This window comes from Leucopleurus acutus, assembly GCF_964270905.1.
Source record: "Leucopleurus acutus genome assembly, chromosome: 2".
NCBI lineage: Eukaryota > Metazoa > Chordata > Mammalia > Artiodactyla > Delphinidae > Leucopleurus > Leucopleurus acutus.
The window spans coordinates 184,314,660-184,330,538 of NC_139143.1; the positions used below are offsets into that span (position 1 = coordinate 184,314,660).

Here is a 15,879-nt window from a genome sequence, read left to right on the forward strand (position 1 = left end):
CTGGCTACTGAAGGCGTTGGAGGCTGGAACCCCAGATGGAGCAAGGGAAGACGTTTAGGCGAGAGCTCGTAGTGTCTGTTTTTTTTGCGAATGGCCTCTGCTGCGCAGGAGGCCTGCCTTGCGGGAACAGAGCTGGTGAAGTCCGGATGTGGAGGACAGTAACACTCACCCAATACCCCATGAGCCCCCTCCATGTCCCAACTCCTTGTGACTAGTTCTGGCCAATGAACCATGAGCAGAAGTGACCTGTGTGTCATTTCTGGGCTCAAGCAACTGGTGATGTCCCCCCCCACAGTGGAGCCTCCACTGGCCTGGGTCCCCAAAAGACGATGTCAAAACAGAGGCCCCATGTGACCCATGACAGACAGGTAGTATGAGCAAGTCAGCAAGAAATAGGCCTTTATGTCAAACCACTGGGATTTGGGGGTTAATTTGTTACCGTGGCATAACCTCGCTTATCCTGACTAATATATGTGCTGTGCTGGATGGGGAAAGGTTTTCTCAGCTTCACAAGCTCCAGGTGGGAGCCACGGACCACAGCCATAGTTCCACGGCTCTAAGCGAGAAACCTCAGAAAAAGCACATGCCTTCCCTGGGCTTACGTTCCCCAGCTATTCCATTTGTACCTAAAACTCAGGAATTTCATATTGTTCAACCTATGGGAGTATAAAGACAGGCGCTGCTTACTAATCCAGGAGGGCAGATCTGGGCTCTCGGCCAACCTTGCCTCTGACTCCAACCCTCCTGGCCCTGTTTCCCCATGTGTCCCTGACGGGGTTCTAGATCACCCGTGGCTTCTAGGGCTGGGCTAGAGATGGGAGTGAAGGAGCCACCTGGCCCAGGGACTTCAAGAGAGTCCCTCCATCACTGGACCCCAGTGTCAGGGGCCAAGAATAAGGGGAGAGCTCACTCATTCCCCACTGTCACAGCTCCAGCCTCATCCACAGGGAACAGCCTGAGACCCCAAGCCCCTTGCTGAGATGGATTTTTAACGCTGACCTTGGCCTCAGCCTTACTCTGGGGAGCCTCACCCCCACCTGTCTGGTGGGGAGGCCACCTACCCAGAGTTAGAAGCTGCTGGATCCACCCTGCCCAGCACAGGTTGTCAGAGGTGTCCTTCTGCAAGTGAGGGGGGCAGGCCGAGGCCAGGGCACCTCTAGGGCTCTGGGGGCCTCAGCAGGACAGAGCCGGCACACGTGGGAACCTGGAGCTGCGGGAGTGCTAAGCTTTATTTACAAACGTGTCACGGAAGCCCCTCTGCCCAACCCCAGGGTCTCCTCTGTCCCCAGGAAGGAGACAGGCCTGAGGCCACCCACCGGCCCGGCCTAGGAAGGTGGGGCCAGAGTCCACCTCCAGCTGAGGCTGGGCAAAGCTCCCCTCTCGTGGGCGCCCCTGCCGGAGGAGAGAGGCTGAAACGATGGTAGGGGCACTGTCCACCTCCCAGTGGCCAGTCCTCAGGGCTTCGGCTGGGCGGCACGGGGCTGGGGCACGGAGGGTTCTGACCAGATCGGGGTGGGGGCTGGGACCCGCGTTGGCACGGCCTGGAGAGTGAAGGGAAGGGTTTCAGGGGGGCCTCTTTGGGGGCAGCCTCATCCCCTTCTGGATCTCAGAGTTGGGGTCACCTTCCAGGATGGGGTGGGGTAGCCAGCAGGCAGCAGTGGTGCCTGGAGAGGTGCCGTGGGTCAGGGCCAGGGCTAGGGACAGGGAACCCCTCAGAGAGCCGTTTCCAGGCTCTGCACTCCTACCCCAATCCTGCCCCCCAGGACGCTGCGGTCCCCAGGCCGCTCCAAGGCGTCTGTCTCTCCCAGGGCTCCCTGGACCGTACCCGGTGAGAAGGGCTGGTGGCTGACAGCTTCCGACGTTGGGCCTCAGAAGAGACACTGGACCAGAGGTCCAGGCTCTTGGGGGCTGAGCTTTTCTCAGACTTCGGAGGAAGAATGTCCCAGCCCAGCAGGCAGTGCTGTGGAGAGCAAAGGGTTAAGGTGCCTGGCCTGGAGCGGGGCTCCCCACTGACTGGGCACACCCCAGGGAGGGGCTGTACCTCTCCCCTTGGACTGGCAGCATCCTCTAGGACAGGGCTGTGTCCCCCATGAGGGTGAAGGGGCCTCCCAATCACAGTGTCCCCCACGGACTGAGGTTCCCCGAGGGCAGGGGTCTTATCCACCACTGTTAACCCAGGCCTCCCTTTCCTAACCCTGCTGACCCAGGCCCTGGGCCCCGACCACAGATGGGTGGAGGGAAGGCCGTGGACACTGATGGAGCACGTCGTATGTACCAAGTTCTGCCCCAAGCCCCCGACAGGTATTGACTCACTGACCTGCCCCTTGTCCACCCCATGAGCCTGAGGATAGTATGTTGTACCCATTTTACAGATGAGCAAACTGACTTTCCTCAGTACCCCTTCTCCTCCCCGCAACCCCAGCACCTCCGGACTCCACTGGGAATGAGTGGGGTCCCCAGTGACCCCTGTCCTACCCAGGAGACACAAAGGACCTAGGTTGAAATCCCAGCTCTTCCATCCCGCTGACCTTGGACAAGTCACCTCCCCTCTGCCTCAGTCTCCTCATCTGTAACGTGGGATAACAGTAGTACCTGCACTCTCAGTTGCTGTGGCTCCACGAGATAATCGCCCTAAGGACTGTGCATGTGGCCACAAGAGCGCAAGAAACGGGGCCCGTGTGCACTAGGCCAGTGCACTGCACGGGCAGACAGTCCTCCTGGAAGCCAGGGGCTGGGTGGGGAGCCCAGCCTCCCTCAGGGAACAAGCACGGTACACATGACATGGGTGGCCCAGCCCTAACCCCAGAGACTTCGGTCCTTCAGCCCAGCCTTGCTATTGGCCTTGGGACAGTCCCTGGCACTCTGGGCCTCAGGACACGTCCAGAGACCTGAGCCAGACAGGGGACAGCCCCAAGGCCATCCTCACCCGGGGCAGCGCCAGCGTGTCGGAGGCGTCGAAGCTCTTCCGCCGGTGGATGCGGTACCGGTGCGGGGGGTCCAGGACAGACAGCGGGATCCTCACCCTGGCGGGGGTAATAGTGGGGGCACTGCTGCAGGCGCCTCCAGGCCGCTGTGGCCCATCCTGCCCTCCCTCAAAACCACAGGCCCCAGGCTCTGCTCTTGTCCTCAGCTGCGGCTGCCCCTACAGCTCCCCCCGGTGTCCTGCCTACTCTGGCCACTCACCTGACCTGCGCTGGCTCTGCCAGGGTCTCTGGACCCCGCTGGCCCCGTGGTGTCCGGCACAGGCAGCAGGGGGTGCCGGGATCCGAAGGCACCAGAAACAGGCGCCGGTTGACACAGTAACAATACACACCTGTGAGATCCGTGAGAAGCAGAAGCCCCCCTCAGCCAGGGAACCTAGGTCCCTGGACCCCAACCACACAGGCTCACCCACGTGTACACAGACAGAGCATGCACACGCACACGTGCTCACATGCAACAACCCTGAGCACCACCTTCTACTCAAGCGTGACACACACGTGCACATGCCAGCAACTTCACATGTGCAAATGTCATCCGTGCAAACACAAAGCACGGCTTCATACAGTCATATCTGTGGACACACATGAACGTGCCTACACTTGTAATCACACACACAGGGTACACACACACGTACATCCATAGGAACACGCCTCACACACATATGTACACACATGTATACACTGTATGCTGCTCGTGCAAACCCACAGCAAAGACTTGGGTGCCCACGTGACTGAGCTGGAACATTCCCCCCCCCGCTGCCCACCCAGACGACCCCTGTGTGGAGAGGAGGTGGAGGGAGTGGGGACACATGAGAAAATGAGGCAGCTGGGAGAAAACGGCAGGCGCGGGCGAGGGGCGAGGTGGATAGCACAGGGCAGGCCCTGTTCCCCCTGAGGCCAGGCCTCAGCTCACCCCAGGCTCACGGCCCCCCTGCCTGGACCCCAGGCCTCCCTCGCCCCCGTCCCCAGCTGCCTCCCCAGGCCCCCAGGCCTTAGCTGGGCTACGGGGCGGCCGCCGAGCCTTTACACTCACATTCGTGGTCCCCCTCCACAGCACTACTCTCCTGCAGGCCTAGGAACTGGGATCTGTGAGGGCGAGAGGGTGAGCAGGCCAGGGTGACACAGGCCCTGAGCCCGCCGCCCTGCCCGCCCCGCACCTGCCACTGCTCACTCAGGGTCACTGCAAATACACTCCTCCTTGTTGGCTTCCCGGAACTTCTGCAGCTTCGAGAAGAAGGCCTCGGGCTTGCTGGTGACGGGAGAGCTGTTGTCCGGAGACCCTGGAGCGGGCAACACACAAAGGAGCTGCTGTGTGGCCAAGACTCAGGGGAAGCTGGGCACTGGCGCCCCAGGCCACCTGCTTTGACCCCACCGTACCTCGTACAGACCTGGAGGGGACCCTCCACTCACGTGACTGTTGGTTTTGTCTCGTGTCTGTCTACCCTCATGCATATCCGATCGTCCACGCAAAAAATATTTATAGAGCCCCTACTACGGGCCAGACACTGTTTTACGTGCTGGGGAAAGAACAGCTACCTGGACAAAGCCCCTGCCCTCATGAGGCTTACTTTCTAATGTGGCAACAGACGAGCTAGTCACCAAAGAAACCTGTAATACAACATTGAGGGGTGACACCTGCCAGAAAATAAAAGAGAGTCAGGAGGGACTTCTCTGGTGGTCAAGTGGTTGAGAATCTGCCTTCCAACGCAAGGGATGCGGGTTTGATCCCTGGTCAGGGAACTAAGATCCCACATGCCACGGGGCAACTAAGCCCACGTGCTGCAACTACTGAGCCTGCACGCCACAACTAGAGAGAGAGAAGCCTGTGCACCGCAATGAAGAGCCCGCGTGCCACAACTAAGACCCGACGCAGCCCAAAATAATAAATAAATAAAAGAGAGTCAGAAAACTGAACTTGGTAGGGCAGGGGAGCCAGAGGAAGTTTCCCTGAGGAGGTGACACCTGAGCAGAGACCTGACGAAGGGAGGGAGGGAGCCGTGGGGACATCCCAGGCAGACAGAAGAGCAAATGCAAAGGCCCTGGGGCAGCTGTGGTTGGTATGTTTAAGGAACACCCAGGAGGTAAAAATAGGTGTAGGGGTGAGGGTGGAGGAGATGAGGCTGGGAAGCCAGCGGTGGGTTTGGGGACAAGGAGTGATGCAATCAGATCAGCCATGTACTTTTATAGGACCCCCCTTCTGGCTGCTGCAAGGTGAGGGGAAGCAGGGGCACCAGTTAGGAGGCTACTGCAGGCATCCTGGTGGAGACAAACAGTAAAATTCTAGAAATACATGGAAGGCAGGACTACCAGGATGCACAGTGTGTGAAAAGGAGAGGAAAATATCAAGGCTGATCTCAAGATTATGGCCATTAGCTCCATAAATGGAGTTGCCACTAACAGAGATAGAACAGACTGCAGGAGGACCAGGTGGGGCGGAAATCAGGACCTTGATTTTGGACCTGAGATTAGTCTAACACACCTAATGAGCTCTGCAGAGAAGAAAACCAGATATACAAGTCTGGAATTCAGAGGAGCAGCACGGGTAGAGATAAAGTCAGGGAGAAGAGAGCATGGAGAGCCTCGGCACTGGGGGGGGGCCTCTGGAATGTGGAACAAGGAACTGGATCCAGCAGAGACTGGACAGAGCAGCCAGGGAAGCTGGAAAGAGCCAGTGGGGGGGCCCGGGCCTGGAAGTCAGAAGAAGAAAGAGCTTCGGGGAGGAGGGAGTGGCCACTGTGTCCACGCTACCCAGGGGCCAAGAAAGCTCTGGACTGAGCACTGAGCTGGGAGCTGGCAATGCAGAGGTCACTGCTGACCCGGCCGAAGACAGCATCAGAGGGTGTCAGGGGCTGAAGTCCAGTTTAAGAAAAAGTCAGGGAGAGAAACTGGTGACAGCGAGTCTAGATGGCCCTTTTGAGGAGTTTTGTTATAAAGAAAAGCAGAGAACACGGGCAGTAACTAGAAGCAAAGGCAGGATATAAAGGGAGCGATGCTTCCTCAGGATGGGAAATCACAGACTGCAGCTTTACCCCTGACCACATGTGAGACTTTGCTAAGGTTTTCAGTCTCTTGATGCCTCAGCCTTCTCATCTGCCAGTGGGGACAGTAACAGCATCCACCTAATCAGATCATTGTGAGAAGTTAAGGAGTGAATGGGAGCGAAGCAGAGGGAAGCTCTTGGCACAGGGCCCGGCACATAATAAGCACTCACTGAAATCAATTGTCATTAATATTCCCTGGCGCTCATATACTGACGGGGCAGAGTGATGGTGGAGGAAGGAGAGGAGAGAATTACAGGGAAAAAACCCTCTGGGAGGGACTTCCCTGGTGGCGCAGTGGTTAAGAATCCGCCTGTCGATGCAGGGGACACGGTTTTGAGCCCTGGTCCGGGAACATCGCGCATGCCACGGAGCAACTAAGCCATGCGCCACAACTACTGAGCCTGCGTGCCACAACTACTGAAGCCCATGCCCCTACAGCCCACGCTCCGCAACAAGAGAAGCCACTGCAGTGAGAAGTCTGCGCACCGCAACGAAGAGTAGCCCCCGCTCGCCGCAACTAGAGAAAGCGCATGTGCAGCAACAAAGACCCAACGCGGCCAAGAATAAATAAATTAATTAATTAAAAAAAAAAAACTTCTGGGAGCCAAGAAGGGATGGGGCCCAAGCACACAAATGCAGGGACAGGACGGGGGCTCGGAAAGGGGGGTGAGAGGCGTGCGCACACACACACACACACACACACACACACACACACACACACAGGGCAGGCAGGGGGCAGCCGCCTCTACTTTCCTAGAGACAGGAAGCAAAGCAGTGAGCTGGCAGTCAGGGAAGTCCTTGGGATGGGGCCTGTGTCCCCACCACCGCAGGGTCTCAGCAGCCCCACAGAGCACCTGCCTTGGGGCAGCAACTCAACTTCTCTGTACACCAGTTTCCTCCTTTGTGAAAGTGGGGGTCCGATAGCACCAACCTCCTAGGGCCGCCCGCTCACTCACTCAGCCAGCGTTGGCTGAGGGCCTACTACGTGCCAGGCACCGTTCTAGGCTCAGACTCGGGGAGCACAGCAACAAAAATGACGGCCAGGCCCCTGCTCCAACAGAGCTTATAGTCCACCGGAGAAGTCAGACAAGAAACAAGCAAACAAGATGACTTCTGAGAATGAATGAATGATACAAGGAACATACAAACGGCTGCAACAGGCAACAATGCAACAGGCAAGGATGCAGGTGTGGTGGCCCTACAACGTTGTGCTCGTGGAAGGCCTACCACTTGAGCTGAACACTCAGTGACGAAAAGGAACCAGCAGGTGTGAACCTGGGGAGGTGCGTTCAAAGCAAAGGGCACAGCAAGTGCAAAGGCCCCGAGGTGGCCGTGAGCATGGCAGGTTCAAGGACCAGCAAGGAGGCCAGCGTGAGGAGTCAGAAGGTAGATGGTTAAGAGGCCATGTCACGGGGCCAAGCAGAAGCCAGATCACACCTCAAAACTCTAGACAAGGATTTCAGATTTTACTCTAAGTGCTAAGTACTCTGAGTGACGTGATCTGATTCCCGTGCTTAAACATTAGTTCTGGCTGCTGTGCCGAAAATGGATGATAATGGGGGTGAAAGAGCCCAGAGGGAGACCAGCCAGGAAGCCACTGAGTGCTGGGGGAGTGGGGGGATGGGCAGTAAAGAGAGGACACGCATACAGAGTTTCACAGGGGCCTGGCACACAATAAATGCCAAGAAAATACAGCAGCTCTGATTTGTTCATTCATTCAACAAACACTCGGTGAGCACCATCTCTGTGCCTGTCACTGTGCCAAGGGCTGAGACAGGAGACGCGGTACTGAAGGTGCTCCCCGAGGGGGGTGGAACAGTCGGAAAAAGAGCAGCAGTGCCCACTGGGGGCGCAGGCAGGCGCAGAAGCAAGCGGGGGCCTCCACCCGCGCCCCGGGCACGGGGGCTAGCCACACCTGCAAGCCAGTCGCAGCCCAGGCACGGTCTGAGGCACCAGCTCTTCTCAGGCACTGGAGACTCCTTGTTGGTCACTCGCGGCTGAGGAGGGAGGCAAAGACGGGCAAGGGCTAGGCCAGCAGGCCTGGCCCAAGGGAGGTCCCACCTTGCAGGGAGGAAAAGGGCTGTGTCTTAACTCATACACTGACAGGGGCCCCAGGGCTCAGCCGAGGGCTTGGGGGCTGGAGGACAAGAGTTTGGCCCCCACCCGCCTCCATGTGTGACTTTGAACAAGTCTGTCCTCTCAACGCCCGTCTTCCCATCTGCATAATGGGGCTGGTCATCTTCTTCCCAAAGTGCTGTCTGAGAAACTAATGGCCACAACTTATCAAGCACTTAGGCTGAGCTGGACTTGACTCACGGTACCTCCCAGGAGCCTCACCCTGGAAGGGAGGCTGCCCATGAGTGCATCTGTCAGGGGGGAAACTGAGGCTCAAGGACGTGCCCGTCAGTGGATGCTCCACTCGCCCGCATTACCTCGGACAGCTTGCTCCGTTGAGCCAGGAGGGACTTCAGGGCCTGTGCCTCCTGGGTGTCTAGACTGTCCAGCTCTGCTGAAGGCTCTGGGTCGCTCGAGTCTGAGGTGGCCAGCAGGGGAGCCGAGCAGGGCCTCAGTGGGCCCGGGGGCTCCTGGTGGAGGCACCTGGCAGGTGGGAGAGAGACCACCCCGGAGCTGGCCCCGTCCCTGTCACAGGGGTCACCTCGGTGGGCATCCTGTGGGCAGGAGGCTCTTGAGGCCACTGAGGACGTCTCTTGGGATGACGGCATCTCTGAGTTGTAGCTGCTGCTGGAGTCCAGGCTTGACTGGAACAGAGAGGCCAGTTCACCCAGCCATCTACCCAGCTGGCCTGCACTGGGCATGAAGGCCTGGTGCTCACCCTTGCTCCAGCCTCTGCATGTCCCAGGCCAGTCCCTTCCCACTCTGGGCCTCACTCAGTTTTCTCATCATCAGTAAAATGGGCATGCTGCACGAGAGGACCCAGAAGCCCTGGATTCTGGCCTGAGGGTTAGGAGCCCCTCCCTCACTCCCGGGACTTGGCCAAGGCGCTCACCTCTGAGGCTGCCTTGGCCACGGACCGCCGCACGGCATCCTGTCCGACCCACAGCTGCCTCAGGAGCTCCAGGTTGAGCTGCCGTAGCTGTGCCAGATCTCTGGTCTCCACCATCCCAGGCGTATCCACTGGCTTCCCACGACAGGTGTCACCGACTCCCGGACCACAGAGCGCCCTCACGGCCAAGTTCTCCTACCTGAAGCCAAGATAGACAGCACAACATAGCGCTGAGGAGGCTGCCCTGCAGAGCCAGAGGCCGGGGTTCAAATCCCCACTTTGATACTCCCTAACTGTGCAGCCTCAGACAAGTTATTTAACCTCTCTGTGCCTCAGTTTCCTCATCTGCCAAACAGATGATAACAGCATTGACCTCATAAGACTGTTGTAAGGATTAAAGGAGATCATGTATATTAAATGTTAGTACAGTGCCTGGCACACACAGTAAGCACTCAGTAAATGCCTATTATTATTACACTGGCCACAGCGTGTTTCCTAACATGTCAAAAGAGATCAATCCCTCTTTAACGAGCTTCCCTGGTGGCGCAGTGGTCGGGAGTCTGCTGCTAATGGAGGGGACACGGGTTCGAGCCCTGGTCTGGGAACATCCCACATGCCGTGGAGCAACTAGGCCCACGAGCCACAACTACTAAGCCTGCGCGTCTGGAGCCTGTGCTCCGCAACAAGAGAGGCCACGATAGTGAGAGGCCCGCGCACCGCGATGAAGAGTGGCCCCCACTTGCCACAACTAGAGAAAGCACTCGCACAGAAACGAAGACCCAACACAGCAAAAATAAATGAATAAATTAATAAACTCCTACCCCCAACATCTTAAAAAAAAATCCCTCTTTAACAACCTTAACTATGAAATTACTAGATTAATTTGTAGAAGACAACTAGGGCAAGTCCACAGATGTAAAGCATGATAACTTTCAAATTCAACACAAATCAGATTTGTGAAGGGACTCCTCCCTCTCTCCTGCCCTCCCTCCTTCTTCCCTTTTACAAATGAAGAAACCAAAGTTCAGAGAAGTTAAGCTACTAGCCCCAAGTCACACAGCTTGTAGGTGGCAAAGCCAGGATTTGAACCCAAACCGGGCTCCGGGGTACACGGTTATGCCAGCCTTTCCCCAAACAGTGTGGAGGGGGGCCTGGGAAGCTGCCTCCTCCTTCTCCCAGCCTTTGGCCCCCCAGGGATCCAGACTCAGGGACACACTGATGCTGCTGGAAGGGATTTCTGCAGACTAGGGGAAGAGGCTTCCTCTTCCCTCAGAGTCCCGAGCCCAGATGCCTCCAACCAGAAACCGAGTCTCCCCCAGTACACACGATCCCTTTCTAACACTGCGTCCAGACAGACACCCTACTCTCAGAACCCCAGCCCTCCCACCAACACTCCTCTCGTGTGGACCGCCCACACCCGGGCCCCCTCCTCAGGGCCCGGTTGCAGTGGCTAAAGCAGAGAGAAGCCAGGCTACCCTGGAGCCGTCCCCACATATACCCATGTAGGGAAGGGGGGCAGCGGAGATGCGAGTACAGACTGTGCGGGGGGTGGTGCGGACAAACGGGGTAAAAAGCCTCATCCGCAGGACAGGGACTCCCGGCCCCCGTCCTTATCTGACTCTGGGCCAGACCTATAGTTCGAGGATCTCCGTTTTCGCACGGTGTTAAAGAGAACACCTCCGGCTCCGGCGGCGCTCTGGAAAGCTAAAGCCGCACCAAGGTAACGGGAAGGCGACGTTCAAAAGAGAAACTGGGGCAGCAAGGGTACCAGCTGCGGTGCCGCGGAACAAAAGGGCGGGACCCCCGGGAAAGGGAGACTCAGCCTCCCTCTTCTTTCCCTTCGCGGGCCACGGACCCTCCGTGGGGGCGTACGTGAGGCAAACCGTCGAGCCCTTCCTCTCCATACCCGGCCCCGCCACTGCCTCACTCACCTCTAGGAAGCCCCGGAGCCGCGCAGCTCACCGCCGCCTGCGCTGCCGGGAGTTCCGCCCAGGCCACCCTACGCTTCGGCGGCCGGGGGCGGGGCCTGATTCGGGAGCCCTGATTGGTCAGATGTGGGGCGGAGCCGGGACGCTCTTGCGAGCTTTACTTCGCCTTCAGAAGCTGCTTTTTCAACACTGAGGCGGGGATAACGACGGTGCTCAACATCTGATTGGTCAACTTCCCAGGTCTAGCGGTTGATAGTCGGAATGGGGCGGGACCCCAGAAGACGGGCTCCGATTGGTCAGGACAAGGCCGCGGCTATTTCACGTTTGGTGACGGCAGTGTCAGAGTCCGGACCTGATGCTTCCGCAGAGCCAAAGGATGCAGCTGTGGGTAGGCGGTGGCCAGTGACCCATGCTTTCATACTTTCATTCGAGTACTTAGGCCTATTTTGTGCCAAGAGTCACTGTACTAAGCGTTGGGAGGCAGGAAAGAATTAAGATGGGTCCTTTCCTGGAGGAGGGGGAGAGGCAGCGGGTAAGATTTGAACACAGGTAGCTGTGATCCAGTCTGTAAAATATGGGCAAGTTTATATGGAGTGCCTACTTTGCGCCATGTATTTTCCATATGCCAATGCATGCCGGCCTCATAAATGTGCTTTAAGATGAATATTATTGTCCCGTTTTACAGACAAAGCAAAAAACGAGGTCATGAGAGATGAAATGACTTGACCAGAACCTTTTAGAGGCAGTCAGTATAATTCCCAAATTAACAGACGAAAGGAAAGAAAGAAAAGCCATCTCAATAGATACAGAAAAATCCACCAAGCACTGTCCCTTTTTCTTAGTAGCTGCAGTTGGAGTGCCACAATCTTTTAAAGAGATGTTCCGGCATTTGACAAAATCCAACACTCATTTCTGATTTTTAAAAAAAATCTTCCAGCTTCATACAACTCAATAGCAAAAAAGACCCCAAACAATCCAACTTAAAAATGGGCAGAGGATCTGAACAGACATTTTCCCAAAGAAGACAGATGGCCAATAGGTACCTGAAAAGATGCTCAATATCAATAACTATCAGGGAAATGCAAATCAAAACCACAATGAGTTATCACCTTACATGTGTTAGAATGACTATTACTAAAAAGGCAAGAAATAACAAGTGTTGGCAAGGATGTGGAGAAAAGGGAACATTTGTGCACTGTTGGTGGGAATGTAAATCGGTGCAACCACTATGGAAAAGAGTATGGAGGTTTGAGATTTCCTCAGAATTTAAAAATAGAACTACCTTATTATCCAGCAATTCCACTTTTGGGTATTTATCTGAAGAAAGCAAAAACACTGATTTTAAAAGCTAGATGCACCCCCATGTTCATTGCAGCATTATTTATGATAGCCAATATATGGAAACAACCGAAGTGTCCAGCAATGGATGAGTGGATACAGAAAGTGTGGTGTATATCTATAATGGACTATGATTCAGCCGTAAAAAAGGGGAGATCTGGGCTTCCCTGGTGGTGCAGTGGTTGAGAGTCCGCCTGCCGATGCAGGGGACACGGGTTCGTGCCCCGGTCCGGGAGGATCCCACCTGCCGCGGAGCGGCTGGGCCCGTGAGCCATGGCCGCTGAGCCTGCGCGTCCAGAGCCTGTGCTCCGCAACAGGAGAGGCCACAACTGTGAGAGGCCCGCGTACCGCAAAAAAAAAAAAAAAAAAAGGGGAGATCTTGCCATTTTCAATAACACGGATGGAACTTGCAGGCATTATGCTAAGTGAAATAAGTCAGATAGAGAAAGACAAATACAATATTTCTCTCTTATATGTGGAATCTAAAAAAACAAAAAGCAAGCTCATAGATACAGAAAAGAGATTGGTGGCTGCAAGAGGCAGGGAGTAGGAGAAATGGGTGAAGTGGGGTTTTTTTTAGTTTAACTAAATTAATAAAAATCTTTAAAAATAAAAATCTTGGGGCTTCCCTGGTGGCGCAGTGGTTAAGAGTCCACCAGCCAATGCAGGGGACACAGGTTCGAGCCCTGGTCCGGGAGGATCCCACATGCCTTGGAGCAATTGAATCCATGTGCCACAACTACTGAGCCTGCGCTCTAGAGCCCACGAGCCACAACTACTGAGCCCATGTGCCACAACTACTGAAGCCCACGCACCTAGAGCCCGTGCTCTGCAACAAGAGAAGTCACCGCAATGAGAAGCCCGCGCACCGCAACGAAGAGTGGCCCCCGCTCACCACAACTAGAGAAAGCCTGCACACAGCAACGAAGACCCAACGCAGCCAAAAATAAATAAATTTATAAAAATTAAAAAAAAAATCTTGCAGCAAACTAGGACTGGAAGGGAACTTTCTCATCTTGATAAAAGGCATCTATGAAACACCTACATTTAACAGCATATTTCATAATAAAAGACTGAATGCTTTCTCCCTACAATTAGGAAAAGTTAAGGATGTCTGCTATCACCAGTTCAATTCAATATTACACTAGAGTTCTAGCCAGTGCAATAAGAAAAATCAAAGACATCTGGAACGGAGAGGAAGAAGTAAAACTATTCACAGACAGCATGATAACAGAAAATCTCATGGACTCTACAAAAAAGCTACTAGAATCGTTAATGGGTTTTGCAGTTGCAAGATACAAGATCAATATACAAAAATCAGTCGTATTTCTATATATTAGCAATAAACAATCAGAAACTGAAATTTTAAAAAAAAACATTTAAAATACATCAAGAAATATAAAAATTAAATACTTAAGGATAAATCTGACCCCCAAAATACAAGACCTATATATTAAAGTTATAAAACAGTGTTGAGAGAAATTAAAGGAGATTAAATAATTGGAGAGATATACTGTGTTCATGGCTTGAAAAATTCAAATTTTTAAGATATCAATTCTCCCCAAATTGACCTATAGACTCAATACAATCCCAAATAAAATCCCAGTAAGTTTCTTTGTATAAACTGACAATTTCTAAAATTCATATGGAAGTGCAAAGGACTTAGAGAGCCAAAACAATTTTGAAAACAAAGAACAAATTCAGATGACCTACGCTACCTGCTTTAAGATTTATTATAAAGCTATAGTAATCGGGCTTCCCTGGTGGCACAGTGGTTGAGAATCTGCCTGCCAATGCAGGGGACACGGGTTCAAGCCCTGGTCTGGAAAGATCCCACATGCCACGGAGCAACTAGGCCTGTGAGCCACAACTACTGAGCCTGCGCATCTGAAGCCTGTGCTCCGCCACAAGAGAGGCCACGATAGTGAGAGGCCCGCGCACCGTGATGAAGAGTGGCCCCCACTTGCCGCAACTAGAGAAAGCCCTCGCACAGACACGAAGACCCAACACAGCCAAAAATAAATAAATAAATTTTTAAAAAAAGCTACAGTAATCAAGAGAGTGTAGTATTGGCATCAAGGTAGACAAATAAATGAATGGAATAGAATAGAAAGTCCAGAAATTGTCTCTCACATACATGATCAATTAATTTTTGACAAAGATGCAGAGGCAACTCAGTGGAGAAAGGACAGCCTTTTCAGCAAATGGTACAAGAACAATTGGATGTTCATATGCTAAAGACACACACACCACAAAACAAAACAAAAATTTTAAAACCCTCTATCTGTACCATATCTGTACCATATGTAAAAATTAACTCAAGATGTATCATAGACCTAACTGTAAAACCTAAAACTATAAAACTTCTAGAAGAAAACCGAGAATAAAATCTTTGTGACCTTGCATTAAGCAGAAATTTCTTAGATACGACACCAAAAGTACAATCTCTAAAAGAAGAATGGATAAATTGGACTTTGTCAAAATTAATAACTTCTGCTCTTTGAAAGACGTTGTTAAGAGAGTGGAAATACAAGCCACAAGATTGGAGAAGATAATTGCAGATCACATGTCTAATAAAGAATTTGTATCCAGATTATATAAATAACTCTCCCAACTCACAAGAAAACAACCCAATTTTTTTTATTGAAGTATAGTTTATTTATAATATTGTGTTATTTTCAGGTGTATAGCAAAGTGAATTAGTTAAATATTTTTCATATTATTTTCCATTATAGGTTATTACAAGATATTGACTATAGTTCCCTATACAGTAAATCCTTGTTGTTTATCTATTTTATATGTAGTAGTGTATATCTGTTAATCCCATACTCCTAATTTATCCCTCCCCCCGAATCATAAGTTTGTTTTCTATGTCTCTCAGTCTGTTTCTGTTTTGTGAATAAGTCCATTTGTATTATTTTTTAGATTCCACATATAATGTTTGTCTTTCTCTGTCTGCCTTACTTCACTTAGTATGATATCCTCTAGATCCATCCATGTTGCTGCAAATGGCAATATTTCATTCTTTTTATGGCTGAGTAATATTCCATTGTGTGTATATATATATATATATATATATATATATCACGTATTCTTTACCCATTCATCTGTTTTTTTGTTTGTTTTAAGGTTAAAAAAACAAAACTTTTATTTAGAAAGGCTGAAATGATTGTATGCTAATTTGAACAGCTAGGTTGTATAAGAAAGTTCCTTTTTTTTTTTTTCAGGCTGCGCCTCACGGCTTGTGGGATCCTAGTTCCCTGACCAGGGATTGAACCCAGGCCTCAGCTGTGAAAGCACAGAGTCCTAACCACTGGAGCACCAGGGAATTCCCAAGAATATTCCATTTTTGATGTCTTCCAAGAATAATCGGATTCCATTTTGTGTGCTTTGTTCTTCCTTCAGACCTCTTAACTTCAGACTGGAGTTGAGCAGAAATATGGCTTACTCCTTTCCCCTGAAATCATTCTCAGGCTCCAGACAACGGGCTGGACCTTTGGGTGAACAAGCAGGTAAGTGGCAATGGTACCTTTTAACTCGGGAGGCTTTCCAGGAGTGATACAGGAGCAAGGAACAAGCTGCTGCAG

At 52.6% G+C, this 15,879-nt stretch overlaps 1 protein-coding gene across 1 annotated transcript; it reads right to left on the minus strand.

Moving 5' to 3' along the window:
• Positions 1–1,341: 1,341 nt before the first annotated feature.
• On the minus strand, positions 1,342–11,041 carry MIIP (migration and invasion inhibitory protein). Its single transcript, XM_082832456.1, has 10 exons — positions 10,958–11,041; positions 9,030–9,225; positions 8,455–8,781; positions 7,938–8,019; positions 4,153–4,261; positions 4,015–4,067; positions 3,184–3,313; positions 2,927–3,023; positions 1,826–1,960; positions 1,342–1,541 (listed from the first exon to the last, which is right to left on the minus strand). Exons 2-10 carry the CDS (start codon positions 9,141–9,143, stop codon positions 1,455–1,457), a joined length of 1,134 nt encoding a protein of 377 aa, XP_082688582.1. The 5' UTR covers positions 9,144–9,225; positions 10,958–11,041; the 3' UTR covers positions 1,342–1,454.
• Between the last annotated feature and the right edge of the window lie 4,838 nt (positions 11,042–15,879).